At 37.4% G+C, this 20,557-nt stretch overlaps 1 protein-coding gene across 3 annotated transcripts in view; it reads left to right on the top strand.

Moving 5' to 3' along the window:
- Positions 1-20,557, top strand: part of CACNA2D1 (calcium voltage-gated channel auxiliary subunit alpha2delta 1) — a 452,272-nt gene that overhangs the window by 62,917 nt on the left and 368,798 nt on the right. For all 3 annotated transcript variants that reach the window (XM_066318753.1, XM_066318754.1, XM_066318752.1), the window contains exon 3: positions 5,498-5,614. In XM_066318753.1, the coding sequence (XP_066174850.1) occupies positions 5,498-5,614 (117 nt within the window). The remainder of the gene's footprint in view (positions 1-5,497; positions 5,615-20,557) is intronic.

The following is a 20,557-nucleotide window of genomic DNA, read 5'->3' as shown; positions in this document are numbered from 1 at the left end:
GAATGGGAAAAAAGGGAACACTTTATTCAGCCTTATTTTTAAGTATCATTCTGTTCAGAAGGATTTTTTAAAATTTAATGAATAGGTTAAACACTTCAGTATATAAGCATGTAAAACCTAGGTCAAGATTTCACCAGTACTCTTAGTAGTTTGGTGTGATTGCTTTCAGAAAAGGTGGAGAAAAACCCACCACAAAGTTTTAGGTGATTTTACTGCAAATCAGCAGTGTCTTTGAGCCATTATGGTATTTCCAGCTGGTCTAGACTGACAACAAAGCATTTGGTGATAAGGCATTGATTGTTGACAGAGATGTCTCAGCCTAGCTGAGCTAAGTGGTCTTGAAAGGAGTATTGAAATAATACAAACATCCATAGATTTACCTTGTACAGATAAGTATTACTGGAATTGTTGAGCTATTTTATTTCTCTTTTCCAAAGATGGAAAAATTACACTGATTTTGGTTAACTTTTGAAATTCTGGGGTTGAATTTCTGAAGACACTGTCTGTTATGATTCCTATGCTCATGGAAGTATTTGGTGATGGAAATGAGATTGGCATGTTCATGGGCCCTCAGCCAAGTTACCACTGCCTGAAGGAAAGGCTCTGTTGTTTTTTTAGACTGGGAGACTGACATGTTCAGAGCAAACAAACAAACAAAGAGGCAAAGGAGTTCTACTGCAGTCGAAAATAATTCTTTTTCTGGTGTGATGCAGCATGAGGGCCATTTAAATAAATTTTCGATGCTGGGGCCAGCCCCAGTGCCTACCTCAATATAGCAGGAGCCATGTAATAACATCTTTAATTCTCTCTCAATTTGTGCAGAAGTGTTTGACTTGCCCTGGCAGCTTTATAGGAAGCAAGGAGAATGTCTCTTTGTGAGAGATTTATAAACACGTCCTTGAAGACTGAACAGAGAGGGGCACGTTCTGCTGAGGAGCTGGCAGATTTTCTAATCTTTGTCACATTCAACTATTGTTGTGTTGTTTCACCTCAATGTGACTCTCTCCATCATGTTCTCTCCCCTAAAACCTTGCAGTTCATTATGTGCAATTTTAATACAATTTTTCCTGAATAAAGAAGTGCATGACTATTGACTTCAGAAAACAATTAAAGTATTTTTGTGCTATGACCTTACAGGTTTTGCTTAGTCATGCAATGAGACCTTATTCTGTGAGAAGTGACAAGATTTTACTGGCAATTTGGAAATCTTTTAGCAAAATATTAGTGATTAAAGTACAAATAAATATTTTAGATGTAAAAACCAATAGAAACTTGTATTCATTTAGTTAAAGCAATTTAATAAGTTGTATTCAAATCAGCTCCTTTTAACAGGCTATGGAGCCTGCCAAATTGTATTTTGTAAGACAAATGAGCATACCTTTGCCAATAACACCCTTTATGGCTATTGGACATGAGCATTTGCTAATGTTGTTAGTCTGCTAGGTGGGCGGCTTGGAGAAGGAAAAGTTTGTCCCAGGGTGCCAAATCCTGAGGTGTGTATCATCTCCCTGTGTGGTGTTGTGCTGAACTCCGGCAGTGCTATGGTGAATTAAAGAAAAGGGTAGTAGGGAACAAATAAATTATGTACACATCTCCTAAATAATTAATGAATATTAGACTGTTCCTTGGTAGTTGAGACAGGTCTCACACTTCAGGAAAATAAAGAAGTGTGTGAAGTTCCGAGTAATTTCTGATGCTGTTTGTTTAGGAGCTTGCAGGATAAATCTTTCACTGGCAGTAGAAGCAGGCTAGATCAGTGCTCTGAGTCCTGCCATGGGGTGAAACAGAGAAGGAGAGAAGGAAAGTCACTGACTCAGATCTGTGTGGAATCTTGTGGAAATATCAAAGGGTTTTATTTTGGGTGGGATGGGAGTTGTTCTGAATTTTATTTTTTTGAAATCACTGACAAATACAAGTTGTGAAGCCAACCTCAAAGTCAGGCTTTCTTGGTGGTAGGACCCAGAATGCCTTCTATAAAGGTTTTAATAGTGCTCCTGCCTCTTGTGATGATGATCTTCTAATGTGATTCAGGCTTTTGAATTTTTCTGATAGCTGGTGCTGGAGAAGAAAGATGAAAATGTTTATTTTTTTCCTACAAATTTCCTACTGTCCAACGTTTTGATAGTCTGCAGCTTTCAAACCATTCAAGCTTGGGGATATGGGAATAACTTCCCTATAGGAATTTGGTATGTTATAAATGGAAGTGCTTTCAAATTGGGTTTTATAGGATCATACATCTGCTGGAAGAACAAATTAGATGCAGGGATAAAAGTGCAAATTTTCCATCCAGATTCTCAATCCCTTACCAGAAGGGCTTACTGTAACTTTACATTGAGCACAGCACAGGAAGGGCAAGACCTGTTGGAATGAGTCCAGCAGGACACAAAGATGATTAGAGAGGTAGAACATCACTCCTGTGAGGAAAGACTGAGACAGTTAAATTTGTTTGTCCTGAAGGACTTTGGGGAAACCTTATGGGGTAGCCTTCCCATACCTAAAAATGGCTACAAGAGAGTGGAAAAGGGACTTTTTACAAGGGGACGTAGTGACAGGATGAGAGGAAATGGCTTTAAACTGAAAATCGGTGGGTTTATATCGGGTGATAAGAAGAAATTTTTTGCTGTAAATGTGGTGAGACACTTGCAGAGGGTGCTCAGGGGAACAGTGGATGCTTCATTCCTGAAAGCGTTCAGGAAGAGCTTGGATGGGGCTCTGAGCAATCTGGTGTAGTGAAAGATGTTCCTACCCATGGCTATGCGGTTGGTACCAGATGATCATTAAGGTCTCTTCCAACTCAGGTCCTTCTCTGATTCTGAAGTCAAATGAGATACTGTCTTTCTGCTTGGTGCATGTGTTAATGCAGTATGATCACAGCCTCTTAGAAACCAAATTTCACTAAGTGCTTAAAAGTATCAGAGAATCAGCACTACAGCACTTGCCCTTATATATCTGGTCAGTGCAATCTCCAATTAATCCCTGTCATCCATTTGCTTCAGAGCTGCATTGCTTGAGCACATATTTCAATATTTCACTGTGCCTCTATGTGAATTTTCTTTTCTTGTGGCTTTCTTAGTGTTTGTTTATTATGTTGAGTGAAAAGATTAATTACTATGAAATGGCATTTTTGCAATGAACTACCACTTTCTCCAAATTGCAGATTTTTTGCCTAATTGAAACTCCAGATGAAAAAGATTTATACTAAATTTTTCTTATTGCTTTCACTACTGCATAGCAAATGAAGAGTAATTGTGTAGAAAAATCTGGGAAAAAAGGAGACCAGAAGTAATTGAACAAAGGAAACGAAACATTCAAACATTTTCACAAGTGAAATATATGGATGCTTTAAAATGATTTTTGAAATAAATTATTTAAAGCTTCTGTGAAAGTTATTGTACATTTTTTAGCCCATTTGCAAAAGCTTGCTTCCATTCCTCTGTAAATTTAGTAACTTTTGATTAAAGTGGACTTTATACAGTCGCAAATGACGTTGAAGGAATTCGCCATTATCTTTCTCTTCAAAGACCAAGACATCAACACCTGGTATATTACAGTGTCTGTTCTTTGTGTGACCAAGGGTGAATATGTGCTGACAATGTAAAAACCTGTAAGTTTTACAAGATTTGATGGTCATTCCATTTTAGATGTTCCTTTGAAATTTCCAGTCTTGATTCAAACTATGTGGAGCCATAAAACTGATTTCTGCACTTGCCTTGTCTGTAGGACTGGTCATGACAGTCAATTTAACTCCAAAATTGTGTGCTGACTTTAAATTTAATGTGTTTCAGAGAAAAATGAATGAAATTCTGAAGTGATCAATTGTAGAATAAAATGTCTTTGTTTCTGAATTTGTTTGATGAATAATTGGCTTATAGGCCAGTTGTACTATTAAGATATGTCCTAAAAAATCTTTCCACCAACACAGTCCCCACCCCCAAAAATGAACCAAAAAAAACCACAAGCCCTTCAAAAAGAGATTTTTGGGTTTAACCAGAAATAAAATTTTAGTGGGGCTATTTTGAAAATCAAGCACCTCAAAAGTATCCCGACTACAATCGCAGTTGATTAAAATCTGTCATCTGTTGTAGTAGCTCATGGTGCACTGATTTTTTAAAATAATTACTACTATATGAGGAATAAAGCTTATTCCAATCGCTCAGTTGTTTGTGAAAAGGAATGACTGTACTTCTGAAGGAAAATAAACAACAAACCAAGACCCAACATAAATTTTGTAAAACTCGTAAGTGCTGAAAAGCTGTGGCAGCTTATGGGATCTGCCTGAATTTGCATCTGTAACTGTAGTTCGCAGAAAAGTTTTTTGCAGTACTTATGAGCTGCAAGCACCAGAGACATACTGTGGTGAGTTTCTTTAAGGTCTCCGTGGCCTGAACCCGAGAAAGCTGGCGGGGCTGGCGGGCTCAGGCTGCTCAGCAGTTTTTTGGCTCTCGTGCTGGATGGCAGCCAGTGCATCAGTGCTGGACCCGTTCCTGCCTCTGCCTGGAATGACTCCCCGGGAGACAGCACAGCCCCCACCAGGCAGTGCTACAGAGGCAAAGTACTTGAGTAAACTCAGACCATCTGTTGGCTGCATAAATTAGTTTTCCTCATTTGCCCATCTAGCTATAAGGGATCCACCTTTGTTGTTGTTTTTTTTTTTCCAGATTTTTTTAACCTTTTTTTCCCCTCCAAATAATGTGTTTTTTTCTTTATCCAGTTCTAGTAGGACAGAGATATGCAAAGGCATTTTTTAGGTTTTTTTTTTTTTTCTTCCTTCCTTCTTATGGCTATGTGCATTTCACCGTAGTGTCTTCGATAAACAAAACAAATAAATATACATTTCTTAACAAAATTATCACCTTCATATACATGTTCTGCCTTAGAACTGTTAGTCCTTCTCAGAGATAACCTTTATTCATTATAGACAAGAAACACATTTGTATTTGCCCTCTTCCCCCTCATCTTTTTTTCCCATTTCTCCTTTTGTATTTTTTACCTTTTCCCTTTTTTCCTCTTATTTGTTCCTCCTTCTCTTTCCTTGTGAATACTAATATTATGATATGAATAAATAGAAAAGGGACTAAACTGATTTAATTAGCATAACTTGAATTAATTCAATTGGTATGTTTGTATTGTAGCTTTCAAGGAAGAATTCAATTCAGCAATAACAGTATTATTTGAAATTCAGTAATTTTAGAGGGTCTCCATTTTACTGCTTTCTTAACACTGTGGGAATCAGATTCTTTGAGCATTTTGCAGTTGGTTAGTTTATCACTAAAACTAGTCAATTTTGAAGATTTAATGAATGGTTTTTAGTGTCAGCTTCTACTGCTCAGACAAAAAGGTGAAGTATTTCTTTCACAAGGCCCATTTGAATTTTCCTAGCAGTAGTCTTTATGAAGCTCAAGTAAGAACAGATGACATCTTGATGCCTTCTGTCAAGTTACTTATTTTGAGTGTGTACTGTCATTTTGATTTATTTCCATTTTTTTTTCTTTTGCAGATTTATTTGAAAAACAAAGACTTGTATACTGTACAAGCAAACAACCCTCGTCAGCTAGTGGAACTTGCAGCCAGAGACATTGAAAAACTTCTAAGTAACAGGTCTAAAGCCTTGGTGGTGAGTACTAATGGCTAAGTTTTCTATCTTGTATTTTAAAGGATCTTTATTTACTATTGAAACATGCTTTCATTGTTATTTTTACTGCCTATGCACTTAGAGGCAGTGTCAGTGTGATGTGTATAAGATATGACATGTAGAAAGATGGCTCCTGACTTCATGGTAAAAATGAACTCGTTTGTTGGCATAGGGCAGATGTTTATAATATTGACTGATACAGGAACCATGGCCAAGTAAGAAATCAAGTTATAAATAGATTGGAAAATATTCCTCTAGGTGATGCACTTGAATGTTTATGACTTGAAGATCACTGTACTCTATAGTCAGTAATGAGCTTGGGGAGACAAGAAACAGAGCTTTTTTTTTTTTTTTTTTTCTGGTTTGTTAATTTAACCTGTATTTCAATCATGTTTTGTGTGAAGGCCATGCTTCATTGTGACCTCACAATTCTTTATGCTTTAAATGAGAACTGTCTGTTTCTATAAAATGGTTTTGCCAGAAGTCCCTTTCTCTTCTATCCTGTAAGACACCAGACCTGCGTAATTGCTTTGTGTGTTTCCTACTCAATCAGTCTCACCAGTGTAAGAATTTAAAGTGCTTTTCAGAAGATATTGACCAAGCATGCATGGAGGGATCTGGATTAATTAATAAATGTACCTTGTTCAGAGTAGGACTATTAGAAATAGGTTTAAAGAATGGAAAAGCAGACTGGATTTCCTTGGGCAATTACATATCCACATAGGCTTGCAGATGAGTTTGAATGTGTCATTTAAAGTGAAAGAGAGGAGAAAGAGGGATTAATTCACATAACTGTAGACATCCACTCGGCTGGCCATCCTAAGTTCCTTTTTTGTTCAGTGGAATAAAACAGACACTCCTCAGTCAGAACTGACCTGACGTTTTCTGAGTAAGACTTTGAAATGGGATGAACTATAGCCAAGAAGAACTTACTTCTCTCTTTCTCAGCTGGAGAAGCCTCAAATCTAAATGTCTATATTGTAAGTGTGTAAAGTTGGGGGAGATGAGTCCCACCCAAACAGTCCTTTTATCAGTACAGTTTCATACAGCTGAAGAATCAGTGTGAGTGAAACTGCTCCTGCTAACCTGAGGACTTACCTTCCTGTAGGCAACGAAATTTTGCTCAGTCTATTGTCTGTGCATAGGTACCACAAGAGGTACCCCATTGTCCTGCCTTTGGTTCTTAGCAGGAGTTCATTCTTCCAGTTGCCATTGTTTACTTAATATGCAATGTGCATCAGTGTTATCTGGGCCAAAGCTTCTCTAATTCATTCAAATTACTGGAAAATTACTGGAACATAGATGCTGTTTTACCTCAAAGGGCATGTGTTTATGTGGCATTCTGTGGGCTTTTTATTACTGTTGCAAAATGCTGCAAGTCTTTTGCAGACCTTTGTGAACATACAACTTTCCCACCATTTCTCCTCCAACCAATATAACTTTACTGTTTTTAAGTTATCACAGCAAAAGCTTATATTTTCTCACGACTCAAGATTAATGTAGAGGTTTTTAATATGTGTCTGTGGTAGTTTGATCTTAAAATTTTTAGAAAATTAAATAAGTATCTCATGTACTTTGAGAAATATTCCAGAACAGTTTTTCTGTGAGTGTAGATGAAAGATGCTACCTCACTTCAGGCAAGCACATGGTCACATTTTGAAAAGGGCAATATGATTCAGTTTCTTGAGGTTAAAGAAGACTAAAGGATGGTCCTTTGGTCCAGTAGCTCCTAACAGCTTAGATATTTATACTGACTTTTCTATTTGCAGTTATCCCAGATGTATATCAGAACTTTCAATGCTTCTGATTTTAAACCTTCCTGTACATTTTTTCATATACAGGAGACACTCATTATCTCTCGCACCTGATTTATTGTTTTCTACTATCGTTTTCACCTTCCATATATATATTTATCTTTCTGCTTTTTTTCAAGGACTACCTTTATCCTGTCAGTTTATAAACTTTACATAATGAGGCTAAATTTTTTTTTTATCTGAAGTTTCAGTCTTCTTAAATCTGATGGATCACATTTTCCCTGAAATCAGGAGTGGAGTTGAATGGAACTATTTACTAATGACTGCACAGAGGGTTTTACCATTGGGGAAAATATGACTCAAAGTGTTAATTAAGACCTGAATCCTGAAAAGAGTATGATGGAAGGGCATCAGACATCCTCCAGTGATGCCATGAGGAAGGTGCCAGTGAATTAGGTCAACAGTGTTATTGTTCAGAGTCTAGCATACCTCAGGGATGCCATGGTTTCCTCTAGGCATGAGACACAACCAACCTTTGGGCAAGGGTTTAATAAACATTACTGATGACTTTTCTAATAATAAGTTGCCTTCCCTTGAGCCATAAGAGCACCTTTAAATGAGAAAGATCTCTTGCATTCTGAATTATTTGTGTTTTCATGTAACTATGGGCTAGAAAAGTCTCTAGCAATTAGAATAAAATTATCAGGTCAATGGATGTGAGTTTCTGTTTGACAGAAGCTTAAAACTGATGGCTGAAATAGGTACTTAGTTGAGGAAGGAGAAAGGGGAAAGCCCTGGTCTGAACTCACAGGTTACTGTTACTAGGAATTGTAATGCACAGAAGAAAAAATAAATGAAAATTGATGATGAAAATAAAATGGACATTTTTCTAGCAAAGTGCAGTGGAGAAAGAGAGTAGTATGAGTAGTAAGTAGGGTGACGGGCCACAGCCTTCTAGTGAAGGATGTCAAAGACTGTCTTGCAATGGAGCCTGTTGAAATAATGAATGTCTTTTATAGCTTCCTGCTGTTTGTGGTTGTGTATTTGTCTGGCCTAACCCCAGTGAACACCCCCTGCTGCAATATAATGGATTCTCATATGCAAATGGTCTTGCAAGGAGGGAGTTGGAATCAGTGATTCCCATGAGCCCCTTCAAACTCAAGATATTCCATAATTCTACAATTTCATGATACCATGGAGCAGTTAATATTCTGTCTCTGTATACCTTGCTAAGTGGTGGGTACAGATGAGCTGTGCTGTGTTGCAGCCTTCATCCCTGGGTGTGTACTGGCACATGGGTGGAGGTCTCACTAGAAATGTAGCCTGCAATAACTATTAGCAAGGCTCACAAAGCCTTTCCAAGGATACCAGCAAATAGTATGCCTAGCCCACTGGGCTCTCTGGCACCCAGATTTTTCATTTTTGCTGGACTTAGCTTCACTTTTAGGATTCCTGTCCCATCCATGAGTGTAATAAATTTCTGGAGCTGTGTAGATCATGCTAACAGATCAGAATCTTTTCATTCAAATGGAAACTTTGAAAGATACTAATACTTACTTGATGAGTATCATTAGAAATACTAAATAGAGCACCTGACATTGTACTATATTTATAAAATATAGTTGGGGAGTTTTAAATGTTTCCTAATTGATTATAAAAAGTTAAACCCTTAGAAGTTTATTAATATACAACATGGATTAATAATACTTTTTTATTGCTCATGTAAAATATATCAGTAATCTTAAGATTTGCAAAGATACTGGGTTTTTTGCTCATACTTTAAAATTAGAAAGGTGTATTTTAAATACTTCTGGGGTTTTGTTTTCTGTTACACATTGTATCATGCAGGGAATGAAGTATAATTTTGTTTATAAAATATAGTCACCATATAAAAAGCAGTATTTGGTCCAGTGCTGCACGCCCATTCAAACAGTAGCTTCACTCCTGTGCAGTGTGAAGTTGGTAACTGTGCTGCCCTTGGCCTTCCTCTCCCCATTGCTCACTACACACTGGGGAGCATCCTGAATCTTCTACAGCAGGCAAATCTGAAGTTTTATCACTTCTCCTTTTTTGCTCAGATATTTAAATTGAAGATAATAAGCAATTTGTACCTTTTAGGTAGAAGAAAATTAAAGAAAGAAAATTTAATATAACAGATACCTAGATTCAGTCTTTTCAAGCCCAGACTGCAGAAGTTTCAGGAATAAGGATCAAAACATGCTATTTCTTGCTTAGCTCAGATCCCTTTCTGTATTCAGAGATAATTTAATATTTGACATTGTAATAGTTTGAGATTAATACTAATTATCCTCCTATCCAAAATTAGAATTATGCATGTTCCCCTGGAAGTTTTTTCCACACAAAAAAAATCTTTTTCTGGAAAGCTTCAGTGTCAGGATATTATTGTCAACACTATGTTGTACACTCACAGTGCATTTATTAGTACATTTCTCTTATATTACTGCCCACACTGTAAGGCAACAGTATAGCCATTAGTGTAAAGCAAACGCTCAAGCTCCACTAAAACACATTTCACTGGAGAATGAGAGACAGCCATAGTTTCACTGCTGAATTCCTGCCTATGATTTATTTGTTTTGCTTTGGGGTTATGTGTCTGTTTTTAACTAACTCATGTTAAGGTCACTCAAGGGAAAGCTCTAGTCAATACCCCTGGCTTCTTGAGCTGTGTGTAGATAAAAATGAATTACATGCACATTTGCACCTTATTGTCTAGATTTCTTCAGACATCTCAACCAGAGGCATAATATCCTCATTCTAGCCTCCTTGCCTCGATTTCTTAATAAAACTGAGGAAGCTGAGTTTCCATGGAAACTGAGGCACAGATTGTGTGCTAGGAGACAGGTTCCCCCTACATGCTGTTGGGAGATGTCCAAGGACACAACTGTGTCTCTGAATGAGGAGCTCAGAATGTTTATCTGCTGGTTAAGATGCAATTTCAACACAGCTGTGCGAGTGTGTCCGGATCTCTCAGTATTTCCCTGCCTGCCTGAAATAAGGCTTCAGTGTCTCACAATAAAACCGGGAAGCTTAAATGTGTTATATTTTGAGTTCCCAGGCAGAGATCCTGTGCACTTTAAATAGGGTTGGGAATTTTTGTGTAGCCTGAAAGACCTATAAAAGTAAAATAAATTTTGTAAGTGTACTTGATACTACTGTTTGTAGAAAGGTATCCTCACCCTAGCTTGAGTTTTGTTTTGAAATCTAAAACCAACCTAACATTCTCGAAACCACTCTGGGACACCTACCTTCTGGTCTGCTAATCTTAAATTGCCCAAAGTAACAAGACAACTTTCCATTCTTTAAAAATACTCTATAGATAAATTTGAGTTGTCCACTCATTTAACAGAACTTTAACTGAACATCATCTCTTGCTTTTTGGCTTTGTTACAACTCAGTCACCAGTTTCCTGAGCTTCACTAAGAATTCCAAGAGGCCTAAATTATCACATCTCATAGCTGAGTCCACAATTCCCACATGCTAATCTAAAATTTAGAGTTGATCACTCTCTGATGCCTTGGGCCAAGTCTCTAAACTGAAAATATCTGTGAGTACATGTGGATACCTGTTTGAATATGGACACACTTTAACAGGTGCATTGAAATTGCTTCCAAACTACATTCCAGTATCCCTTCAATTCCAGATGCTAAATCCATTTACTTTTATTCTCAGCCTGTGAGGGCTGAAGTCCTTGCCTGAACATAAGGTCATTCTCAGGGGTGTAGTTTGGATTCAGGGGCAATCTGTGCTTCTGACTTCCCTTATTACTTTGCAGACAGAGACACAGTAAACACTGTGATTTTGTCCTAGGGAGACACTGATGAACTAGGTATTGAGTTGATGGAGGAATCTGACATTTCCTGTTGGTTATTACATGTGTGTGATATCCCACAGAATCCACAGAGAGAGTTTTACCCTTGAGTTGTGGACATATCAGAGGTTAATCAAGATAAAATGTCTTTGCCTTCCTCTCTTTCCTAGATGATTTTAGGAATGTAAGCCTTGCTGAGAACTGATTTGAAAAGTGATATCAGTGCAAAAAGAAGCATTGCCATGTAACCATGTCTTGGCAGATATGCTACTATTCAGTTTTTAATTTTCAGGTATTTCTATGACTCTGCCAGTTACAGGCAATGTCAGACAATTTTATTGCAAAGGGCTCAAGTTGGGGAAATTCAGAGAAGGAAAATAGCTTGAACTGTGCTTAGTCTCCCAGCCAACAACAATTTTCTACATTTTGTTAGTATTTTTTTTTGTTAGTTCTATGAAAAGCTGAATGTCATAAGGGAGCTGGCAATATGTGCTCGATGCTTTGCCAAAATAATTTCAGGTATGCCTTCTAAGAAGAGGAAGTCTACAAAGATGGAAAAGAACAAATTAACTGGAGTAAAGTATCAGTCAGAAAAATGAACAGAATTTTGTCTGTGCATGTTTTTGTGTCATGCACAAAGGTTTTATGTTATTTTTCACTCTAACTATTTTTCACTCACTTGAAATTGTTTGGCTCTGCCTGTTTCTTCTCTTTAATATTTATTAACTTTTGATTTCAAGCTGGGCATCACTCTTCAGCTGTAGGAAAAGATTACACAAAGTATGTAGCAGCATCATGAAGCAAATGGCTTTAATTGCAATGATCCTACGAGAAAAATGCTTACACTTTGGAAAAATGCAACTAAAATACACTTTCCTCTGTCTAAGGACTGTAGATCATGCAAATGCCTTATGTTTTTACATGGCAATATGTCGTGGTTCTTTATCTCTTTTCTGTTACATATTTGATAGAATTTTACAGTGTTAGGACTCCAGGTGTGTTCGCGTGTTTACTTTTTATATCTCAATCAATTCTCAACATACTAAGTAGCTCACTGAGGTGGAAATTTTTAAATTTTATTTCTGGATGCTTCCTGTGAGTATTTAAAACAGACATTGTCCTCTCCTTGTTGCAATATTAGATTTAGTTTCAGTCCATGGCTAGAGTTGGTCCAAATAACTTCTTCAGATATGGCAGGAAGTTCACAGGTGAGTTTAAGGCTAATGATTTGGTATTCTTGAAACTACTCTCACTGGAAATTTGCACACTAGAAGAAAAAGTTTTACTTATACTCTTTTAGAATACAGTACTGAATCTATCAGCCTGTACGAACATTGTTTAAATCTCCAGATATAAATGCAGTCTATTTTGAAAGTCAGCTATAGTTGCTGAAGCAAATGTGTTTTGGAATGACAGCTAGTGAGACGCAACACTTGTGAAGTCAAACATTTGTCAACTTGTCCACATGTCAGATGTTTGAATTTGTTTTTGCTTGTCTTGCCTACAGTCTTACTTTATTAACTGAAGTCCAGGTAGTGTGGATGCAACATTGTGCCTCAGAGGATGGATTCACATAACTCACGTATCTTGCAAGCCATCATAAAAGTCTGGAAAAATAAATCAGAGAGCTTGCAGTGAAAGTTCTTATGAATATTGCCTGTTTCCATGCTTTTCTTTTCACAGTTGACTTGATTTGCCTTCTGCAGAGCTTGTATTCTTGTTGACAGATAAATAGGGGCTCATCCCTCCAACTTCCATGTCCTCATAGATAGCCACAGTAATATATTGATTTCTGTGGCCCTGAACTGTACGAAGTGCTGCAATGGAATCAAGTCTGCAAGCTTAGAGAGACACCTGCTGAATCTCCATCCTGCCAGCACAGTGTATTGCACTTGGAGCTTTAACTGTGCCTGAGACAATGAAAGCCAAATAGTGCTTGTGGCAAATGATATTATTTGATAACCAGCTTCATCATGTGATATTTTTTTTTCCTTACACAGTAAATTGTCACTGTTAGCAGAGTTTTGTTGCCTTCACCTTTTGTATGGAGAAAAATAAGTAGCACTGATGGCTGTAGCAGTTCATTCCCATTCGGATCTCTTTATATGTTCATTTGCACAAATTCACTTACAAAGTAAATGGCCGTGGTTAATTTTGCAGAAGTTTTGTTGCAGATTTTTTTACTCCCTGTGAGAGATTCTTCATGGGTTTGCTACAAGCAGATTTTCTCGTCTAGGTTTATGGATACTGAAATTTCATATGTGAAAGATGTTCTGCAGGCACATGACCTCATTAGTTGCAGCATCACCCTAAGCTGGGGGTTTGACTGTGAAAAGTGAAACACTGTTCAAACAAGTCTTGGTTTCTTTTGGTTTTAAAATTTGTTTTTTCAGCTTTGGAAGCTCAATATTGAAAATAAAACAATGCAACCCAAATCTCTGTAGTTCCTTTTCTTGGATTAGTTCCAGTTTTTGTCTCAAGTCTCAAGGGCTTTGCTAGCCTTCTTACCCTCAGGCAGCTCCTTCTCCTGAAGTTATTTTTGTTTTCCTTGTATGAGTTTCTGCCTGATAGGCGAAGAAAACTGTTTTCTTCCTTATTTCTTGGTCTGATGGCTTCCATTCAGATCATGCCAAAAAACCAGATTGATTATGCTGGGTTTGTTTGTTTGTTTGTTTGTGTTTGTGTGTGTGTGTGTGCATGAGACTTTTTCTCTGTGGCTAGTTGAAAATTTTACAGAAGAATGATTTTTCATGGTAAAGCACATTTTTCAAATCATAATATTACACGGAACTAGTTTAATTTGCAAGTGTTTGCTTTCCATACCCTTGTGCTGTCTAGTCAACCCTCTCAAGAATCCTTAGTTTTTCTTCAGTCACTACATTTTACATTTTCAACCACAAAAAACCCCAAACTTAAAAAACTATAAGTTCTCTGTGAAATGAAAATTCCACTTACTTGCTGAAAGCTCTATTAAATGGATAAAAAATGAAGTGCAAGTGTTGTTTTCAGAGATGCAAATTTGCACACATATGTTATAACCAGTGGTACTGTAGTTGTGTGTTGTACACAACTCCAAGCCTGCATTCTGCCTTTGGGAGGCTTTTTTTTCCCCTCAAGACTGGGTTTGGGACTCTTAAAGTTCTGTTGTCTTTCAGATTCTTTGCTTTAAGAGCATTGATACTTGACTGTATGCATGATTCCAGTATTTGTCTCAGTGGAATTCTTTGTACCCTTTTCTTGTCTTATTCCACATTCTCCATATTAAATGTCCAGATTAGACTGTGATGCTGCAGCATCACACTAACTCATGCTGAATTGTTCATCCCATTCTACTGTGTCTGAGTCAGTGCTTTTTAAATATGCTACGAAATCTGTACATTCCTGGGTAGAGAGTTTTAGTAAGTTGTCAAAACATTTAAATTGTAATTCAGTTTAATTTCCACTTCATAGGGCAGAATTAAAGCACAAATGGAAAATCAAAGCTATGTTGTTTAAAATGGAACCCTTCCTAATTGTTATGTACATATCATGATAAAATGCTCCAATGTTTTTTCCTGCCTTTTCTTGGTCAAATTTTTAGTGAGATTGAGCTGAGTGCAATAATTGTTACTGTGGCACCAGACTAGGATTGAATTTAAAAATGCCAGTTTTGACTGATGAAGTATGTAAAGGCATCAGACTTTCAACTTCAGCAGAACTCTTGCTGCAATGAAAAACTATTGAATAGCATAATGAACATCAGAATCTGTCCTTTGCATAAGCAAAAGATAAATCCCCACTTTTGGGTTGGTTGCTGGTCATATAATTTAATAAACTAGTATCAAGAATGAGTAGTTGAACAGTATGTTCTTTCAAACAGGCTTCCTGTTTGTTTGGGGGGTTTTGTTTGTTTGTTTGTTTCTGGAAAGGGTAGTGGTTTTTGAGTGTTATGGTACCTATCTTCAGATTTGCCATAATGTTTATTCTATAGCTGCAGTATCCTTAAATGCACTGTTAGGTCTGGATAGCAATGTAAGAGCCTGAATGAGAGATGTGGGGCAACAGGCAGCTCTTCAAAATGCTGTTGATTGTATAGAAGATTTTACAGCAGTCCTGGGTCCTGGGCAACAGGGCCACGCCTAAAGCTGCCAGCCAGAACATGTAGGCATGCCTGAAGCCAGGTTAGTTTTGGTTACAAAAATTATATAGTTTTCTTTGCTGAGTATCTTAATACATAAAAACCAATCAGCATCGTACACAATACCTTTACCATTGCCTCTAGCCTATCATAATTATTATCATTACCATGTTATGGTTAGTGCTACCCAATCACATCCAGTTAGTATGTTACAGTTTAAGCTTAAAGTTGCTTTTCTTTTTTCTTGCAGTGGAAAATTCTTAGACCTTTTTCCTACTTGGTAAAGGCATCTTTTTGTTTGCCTGTGGCATCTTCTGCTTTTCTTGAGACTAATTTCTGCTTGGTAAGAACATCTTTGTGGTCAACATATCCTATGCTCTAGCCATAAAACCTCATTCCAACTCGACTTAACCTTTGCTTTCTTAGTTTTCCAGTGACAACTGGATCAGCGATTCTAACTTTAGACATCCTTTATTCTTCTATATTAAAACTTGCTTTCATTTCTATTTCACTTACAGATTCCACATCCAGAGAGCCTTCTGCTAAGCATTCATATCTGCAATTCTTTCCTGTTAAACTTTCGTCTTCTCCAAGAAAACAGTGTGTTCAATAGCGTAGCACATTTCCAGGAATATTTGAGTTTTCCATGAGGCATTTTGGCAGCACGCTTCTTGCCAGCATTTCAGGAGAGTGGTTAGTTGGATCCCTCAGGAGAGAATGCAGGTAAATCTGGGGCTCTTCCCAGGCTTTAAAGGGATCAGATCAGCTGTTTCCAGTCGTTGGGGACAGCTTGCTGCAGTTAGTTAAGGAGAAATACTGAACTTCATGAAAGCATGAAACAGTTTCACTGAGTGTCTTCACCTGGCATCTTTCTTTCATGTTTGTCTTCCTTATCAGTTTAAGGTGTCCACCTGTCACCTTTGTCACACCTTTTGGGCTTTCTAGTGAAATTTCCATGTTAAAACTTTCCTTAAGAGAGTTCCTGTGAGCTTTCTTTGCAACACTGACTTTTGAGGACTTGTTAGTACAAAAGGCAAAATTCCACAGGAGCCCAGCAAGTTCTTTGTGCCAGAAATCTCAGTGACAAAATTTAGAAAGCAGAATATGCTGCGGGAAAGCATAAACTGTTTTTTGCTATTTTCTCAAAGTCTACTTTTCTGTGATCCAGCTGTGAATTTGCTGATAAACAAATGTTCACCTTCAAAAAACTTTATTAATCAGTAGAGGCTAAGGTACTCCATATGTGTTTTATGTTAATCCTTTCGCTGGATTAAAAGATTCCCTTTGATGGGGAAGATTCAAGAAACAAAGTGATGACACATTTTATGATGTGTCAATGTGATGAAGATATGGTTTCTTCAAAGTCCAAGGACTATCCAGGAATATTTTTCACCCCTTTTATGAAGCTGATTAACAGATACAGATGGATGTTCTTCAACTAGATTCCTAAAGGGATAAGATTTATTATATATGGGACTTATGAATTCACATGGAGGTGGAAGGGATCCTCAGTGGACTCAATGAATGTGTTCACTTGTCCCTTCCTATGGCATGGTGGGATGATTTTTGGCATGAGCTCCAAAGACTGAAAAGTTTCCCATGTGTGCTTGATTTTAACACAGCTGACTGTCCTTCTGGAGTCACCTAGGTCCAAATTCCACCTTTGGCATTTGGACATATGAGGAGCACAGCTGAAGGACAGATATATATGTGCTAAGCACAAGATGTCTTACATAGATGAAACTGAAATCCTCTGTCTGGAGCATTGCATTTGGGTCAGTGTTGCAAGATGACACTTTAATTTCTTTAGAATCAGAGACTGAAATCTTCTGCTTAGGATTGGTAGCTACAGACATCTTGTGTGTGTTTTGTTGTTGTTTTGGTCAGAGGAGGTTTTTTGGTAGTTTTTCTTTTTTTGTGTCTTTGAAGGAGGATTCCATAATTCAAGTGGCTGTCTAAGAAATCAGGGATCTGAGATGAAATTTATCTTCAGTCTAAGAAAGTTTATGTTGGTCGCCTACCTCCTAAAAGACTTCTCTGATGACTTAATTACAAGCCAGATGGAATGAAAATGCTCTGCTTAGTTATTCCTTCATCTTCCCAGTGCTGAGTCAGTGTGAGGAATGGAGGATTCACAGAACCAGGAGGCAGGGTACCACAGGAGGGCTTGGATCTTAGATTTCACAACACTCAGTTATGAGAGTAAAATATTTTCCCATTGGTCTTATTTTGTTTCAAATGTCATCATCTTCTTCAGTATATTGCAAGATGCTTCAATAAAGTGTGGCAGTAGGTCAGGAGGCGTGAGAGGCAGAGCACCTCAGCATTAGGCACTGGAGGGGGATATTTGGAGCAGAAGTAACTGCTCTTGCCCTTCTGCTAATGCCCAAAACTCAGGCATAACTTTTTTCAGTCCCACAGTTAACCTAGGGAAGCCTCTGCTCAGCTTCTTTGAACCTTTGATGTTAGGTTTTTAAAGAGCCTAAACAAGAGATATGGGACTCCAGGCAGCTCTTTAAAGGTGCTGTTTATTTCATAGATTGAAGTCACAGCAGTTATGGGTTGTGGGTAAGAGCCAAGCCTGTAGCTGCCAGCATCAGCCACTTTAGCTCTGGTTGCAATGTATTATGTAGTTTTCTTTACTGAGCATCTTAATACATAAAAAAACAATCAGCATCATACATAATACCTTTACATTTACCTATAGACTATCACAGCTACTGTCGTTATTATATAACGTTACAGTTTACACTTAAAGTTGTTTTTCTGGTTTTTTTACAGCGCAAAATTCTTAGACCTTTTTTCTACCTGGTAAAAACATGTTTTTGTTTGCCTATAGTATCTTTTCTTTTCTTGAGACCTCTTACTGCTTGCTGAAAACATCTTCTTGATCTGTGGTCAACATACCCTTAGCTCTAGCCATAAAACCTCTTTACAACTCCACATAACATTTGCCTTCCTAGTTGTCCAGTAACAACTAGCTGAACAACTCTAGCTTTATTCTCCTATATCCATTATTCTTCTATGTTAAAACTTGCTTTCATTTCTATTTCGCTTACAGGTTCCACATTCAGAGAGCCTGGTGCTAAATGCTTTTATCTGTAAAACTTTCCTGTAAACTTTCATCATTTCCAACAAGGTTTTCCCACAGTAATGTTTTTTTTTAGGCTACTTTCTCCTTAGTCTTGTTATGGTCTCTTAATTTTCTCTTTTTAAAAAAATATTATTTTATTCTTTCCCTTTATAAATTATGTTTTTTATGCCTTTTATTTTGTATTTAAAAAATTCTGCTAATATTTTGCAAACACAAAGCCAGTCAGTTTCTTATTTGAAGTTGATGGATGTGATCATTGTCAAACAAAACCACTGTCAGTAGAAGTTCTAAAGGGGAGGGGATGAATCCCCAAGAGTGTTTGAGAGATTTGTATTAGATTGTGACTGTCAAAGAAATTCACTTTATATAATATTCATTTTTTTAATTGTTTAAAAATCAATTTTGATTTGGAGCTAGTCTCACAAAAAGAAATCATGTAGGAGCCAGTGCTGTTATGTGATTACAAAATATAACAAAAAAAAAAAAAAAAAGTGTAGTAAATGTAGTTTAGCTATGAGAAAATAAAAATTTTATAAGTTTGTTTGATAGTTCTTTTATGGTCTGTGTCTTGCATAAAAACACAGTTTGAATTTCTTTGGAGTTTTGGGTGTTTTGGTTGGGTTTTTTCTTCTTTTCTTCTCTTGCTGGAGTCCATTTCATTCCTTACAAGCTGAAAGAAATACACTGTCTGAGGTTTTATCACCTTGCCTATGTTTAGTTACCAGTGACATCATTAACCTATTTCAAGCCTTCCTTTCCTAATAACAAGAGAGATTCTGCCAGCCTTTATGTTCAGTATACCTAGAGACAAATACTGCTTTTTTATAGAAATGTTTGGGGATTTCATTTATTTTCAATTCACAATTTCTTATTAAAACTTCAATCACCCTCCACTTGATTATAATTAAAACTTCCCTTAGGCAATAAATTTTGTTCTATGCAAATATTACAGGTATAATTATGGAAAAATCTAATTGTTCATATATTGCTCTTTTTCACGGGATGTTAAAATAAGTGATGAAATAATTAGATTTTTCCCTTCAAATGTCAGAACAAAAAAAAAAACCAAAAAAAACAAACAAAAAAACCTACCAGAATTTGTACTTTTCCTTGAGCCTGGGTTCATGGTGCACACTTCTGATTACGTGAATCCTGAAATTATCTTCATACCAAAGAGAGGAAATTCTTGGTTTGTGTCCTCTTGAGTTAGTACAGGGAAGATTTTTTTGTGCAATGGTGGGCTTACAAGAGCAGTGTGAAGAAAGGTGAGAGCATCTGGATTTGGTCTGGATTTGGTCCTGGAGTTTGGCAGTGTTCCCCTCTAGATTCTTCCATTAACATCTTCATTTCATTCAGGTCTTACATTTCTAAGGAAAAAAAAAAAAAAAATTAACATTTAGGTAACAAACCTGAAATTGATCAGTGGTTATGTTTCAAGAGTATTTCTTAATTTTTGTGGTGCAACCTGTTGCAGATGTCAGCAGGTTGCACTTCATTGTGAAGGGGATTTTTTCCCCGCCAAGAAGCTAGCAGGGAACACTTGCCAGAACTGAAAAGGTCATGAAGATCCTTTAGGTCTTGCCCTCTTGTACAGAATCCCCTTACATAACCCTTCAGCTTCAATTGCTATTTGCATGCTGGCGATGGCCGTGCTCCTGCGCCTTTGCTCGTTACGCCGTCTCCAAGTTGGTTTGTGTTACAGCAGCAGTGACTCACTAATGCTCAGTCCACTGGAAAGTACTAAACAGACAGGCTCTGCTGCTAAATTCTGCGGCTATTCCCTGAGTACCTTCTCTGAGTCAGAGCCTGTGGAGCGGTGATTTTGTTTTTGCTGGATGTGTTTGGGCGGGAGATGCCGGAGTGGGTGGCGGTAAGGCTCTCATTGCTGAGCAGGCAGTGAGCAATCGCCCTTGACGTTTGTTGTGCCACTCTGCCCCCACCTCCACCCTTTTTTTTTGGTTTTCTTGGTAAAGGTTCACATGTATTCTGGAGTTGTCAGGATGTATTTATGTTTTATCAGGTCTTTAAAAAAATTAATGCGAGTGAGCAGAAAACGCTAGAGGAGCATGTTTACCTGTTCCCAAGGTGATAAAAGCAGATTGAGTTGAAATCCTAGGGGTGGTGAGTATTT

Source organism: Sylvia atricapilla, chromosome 5 (genome assembly GCF_009819655.1).
Source record: "Sylvia atricapilla isolate bSylAtr1 chromosome 5, bSylAtr1.pri, whole genome shotgun sequence".
In the NCBI taxonomy this organism is placed as follows: Eukaryota; Metazoa; Chordata; class Aves; order Passeriformes; family Sylviidae; genus Sylvia; species Sylvia atricapilla.
The sequence above is the reverse complement of the archived record's forward strand: the minus strand, read 5'-3'. Positions and strand labels throughout refer to the sequence as shown.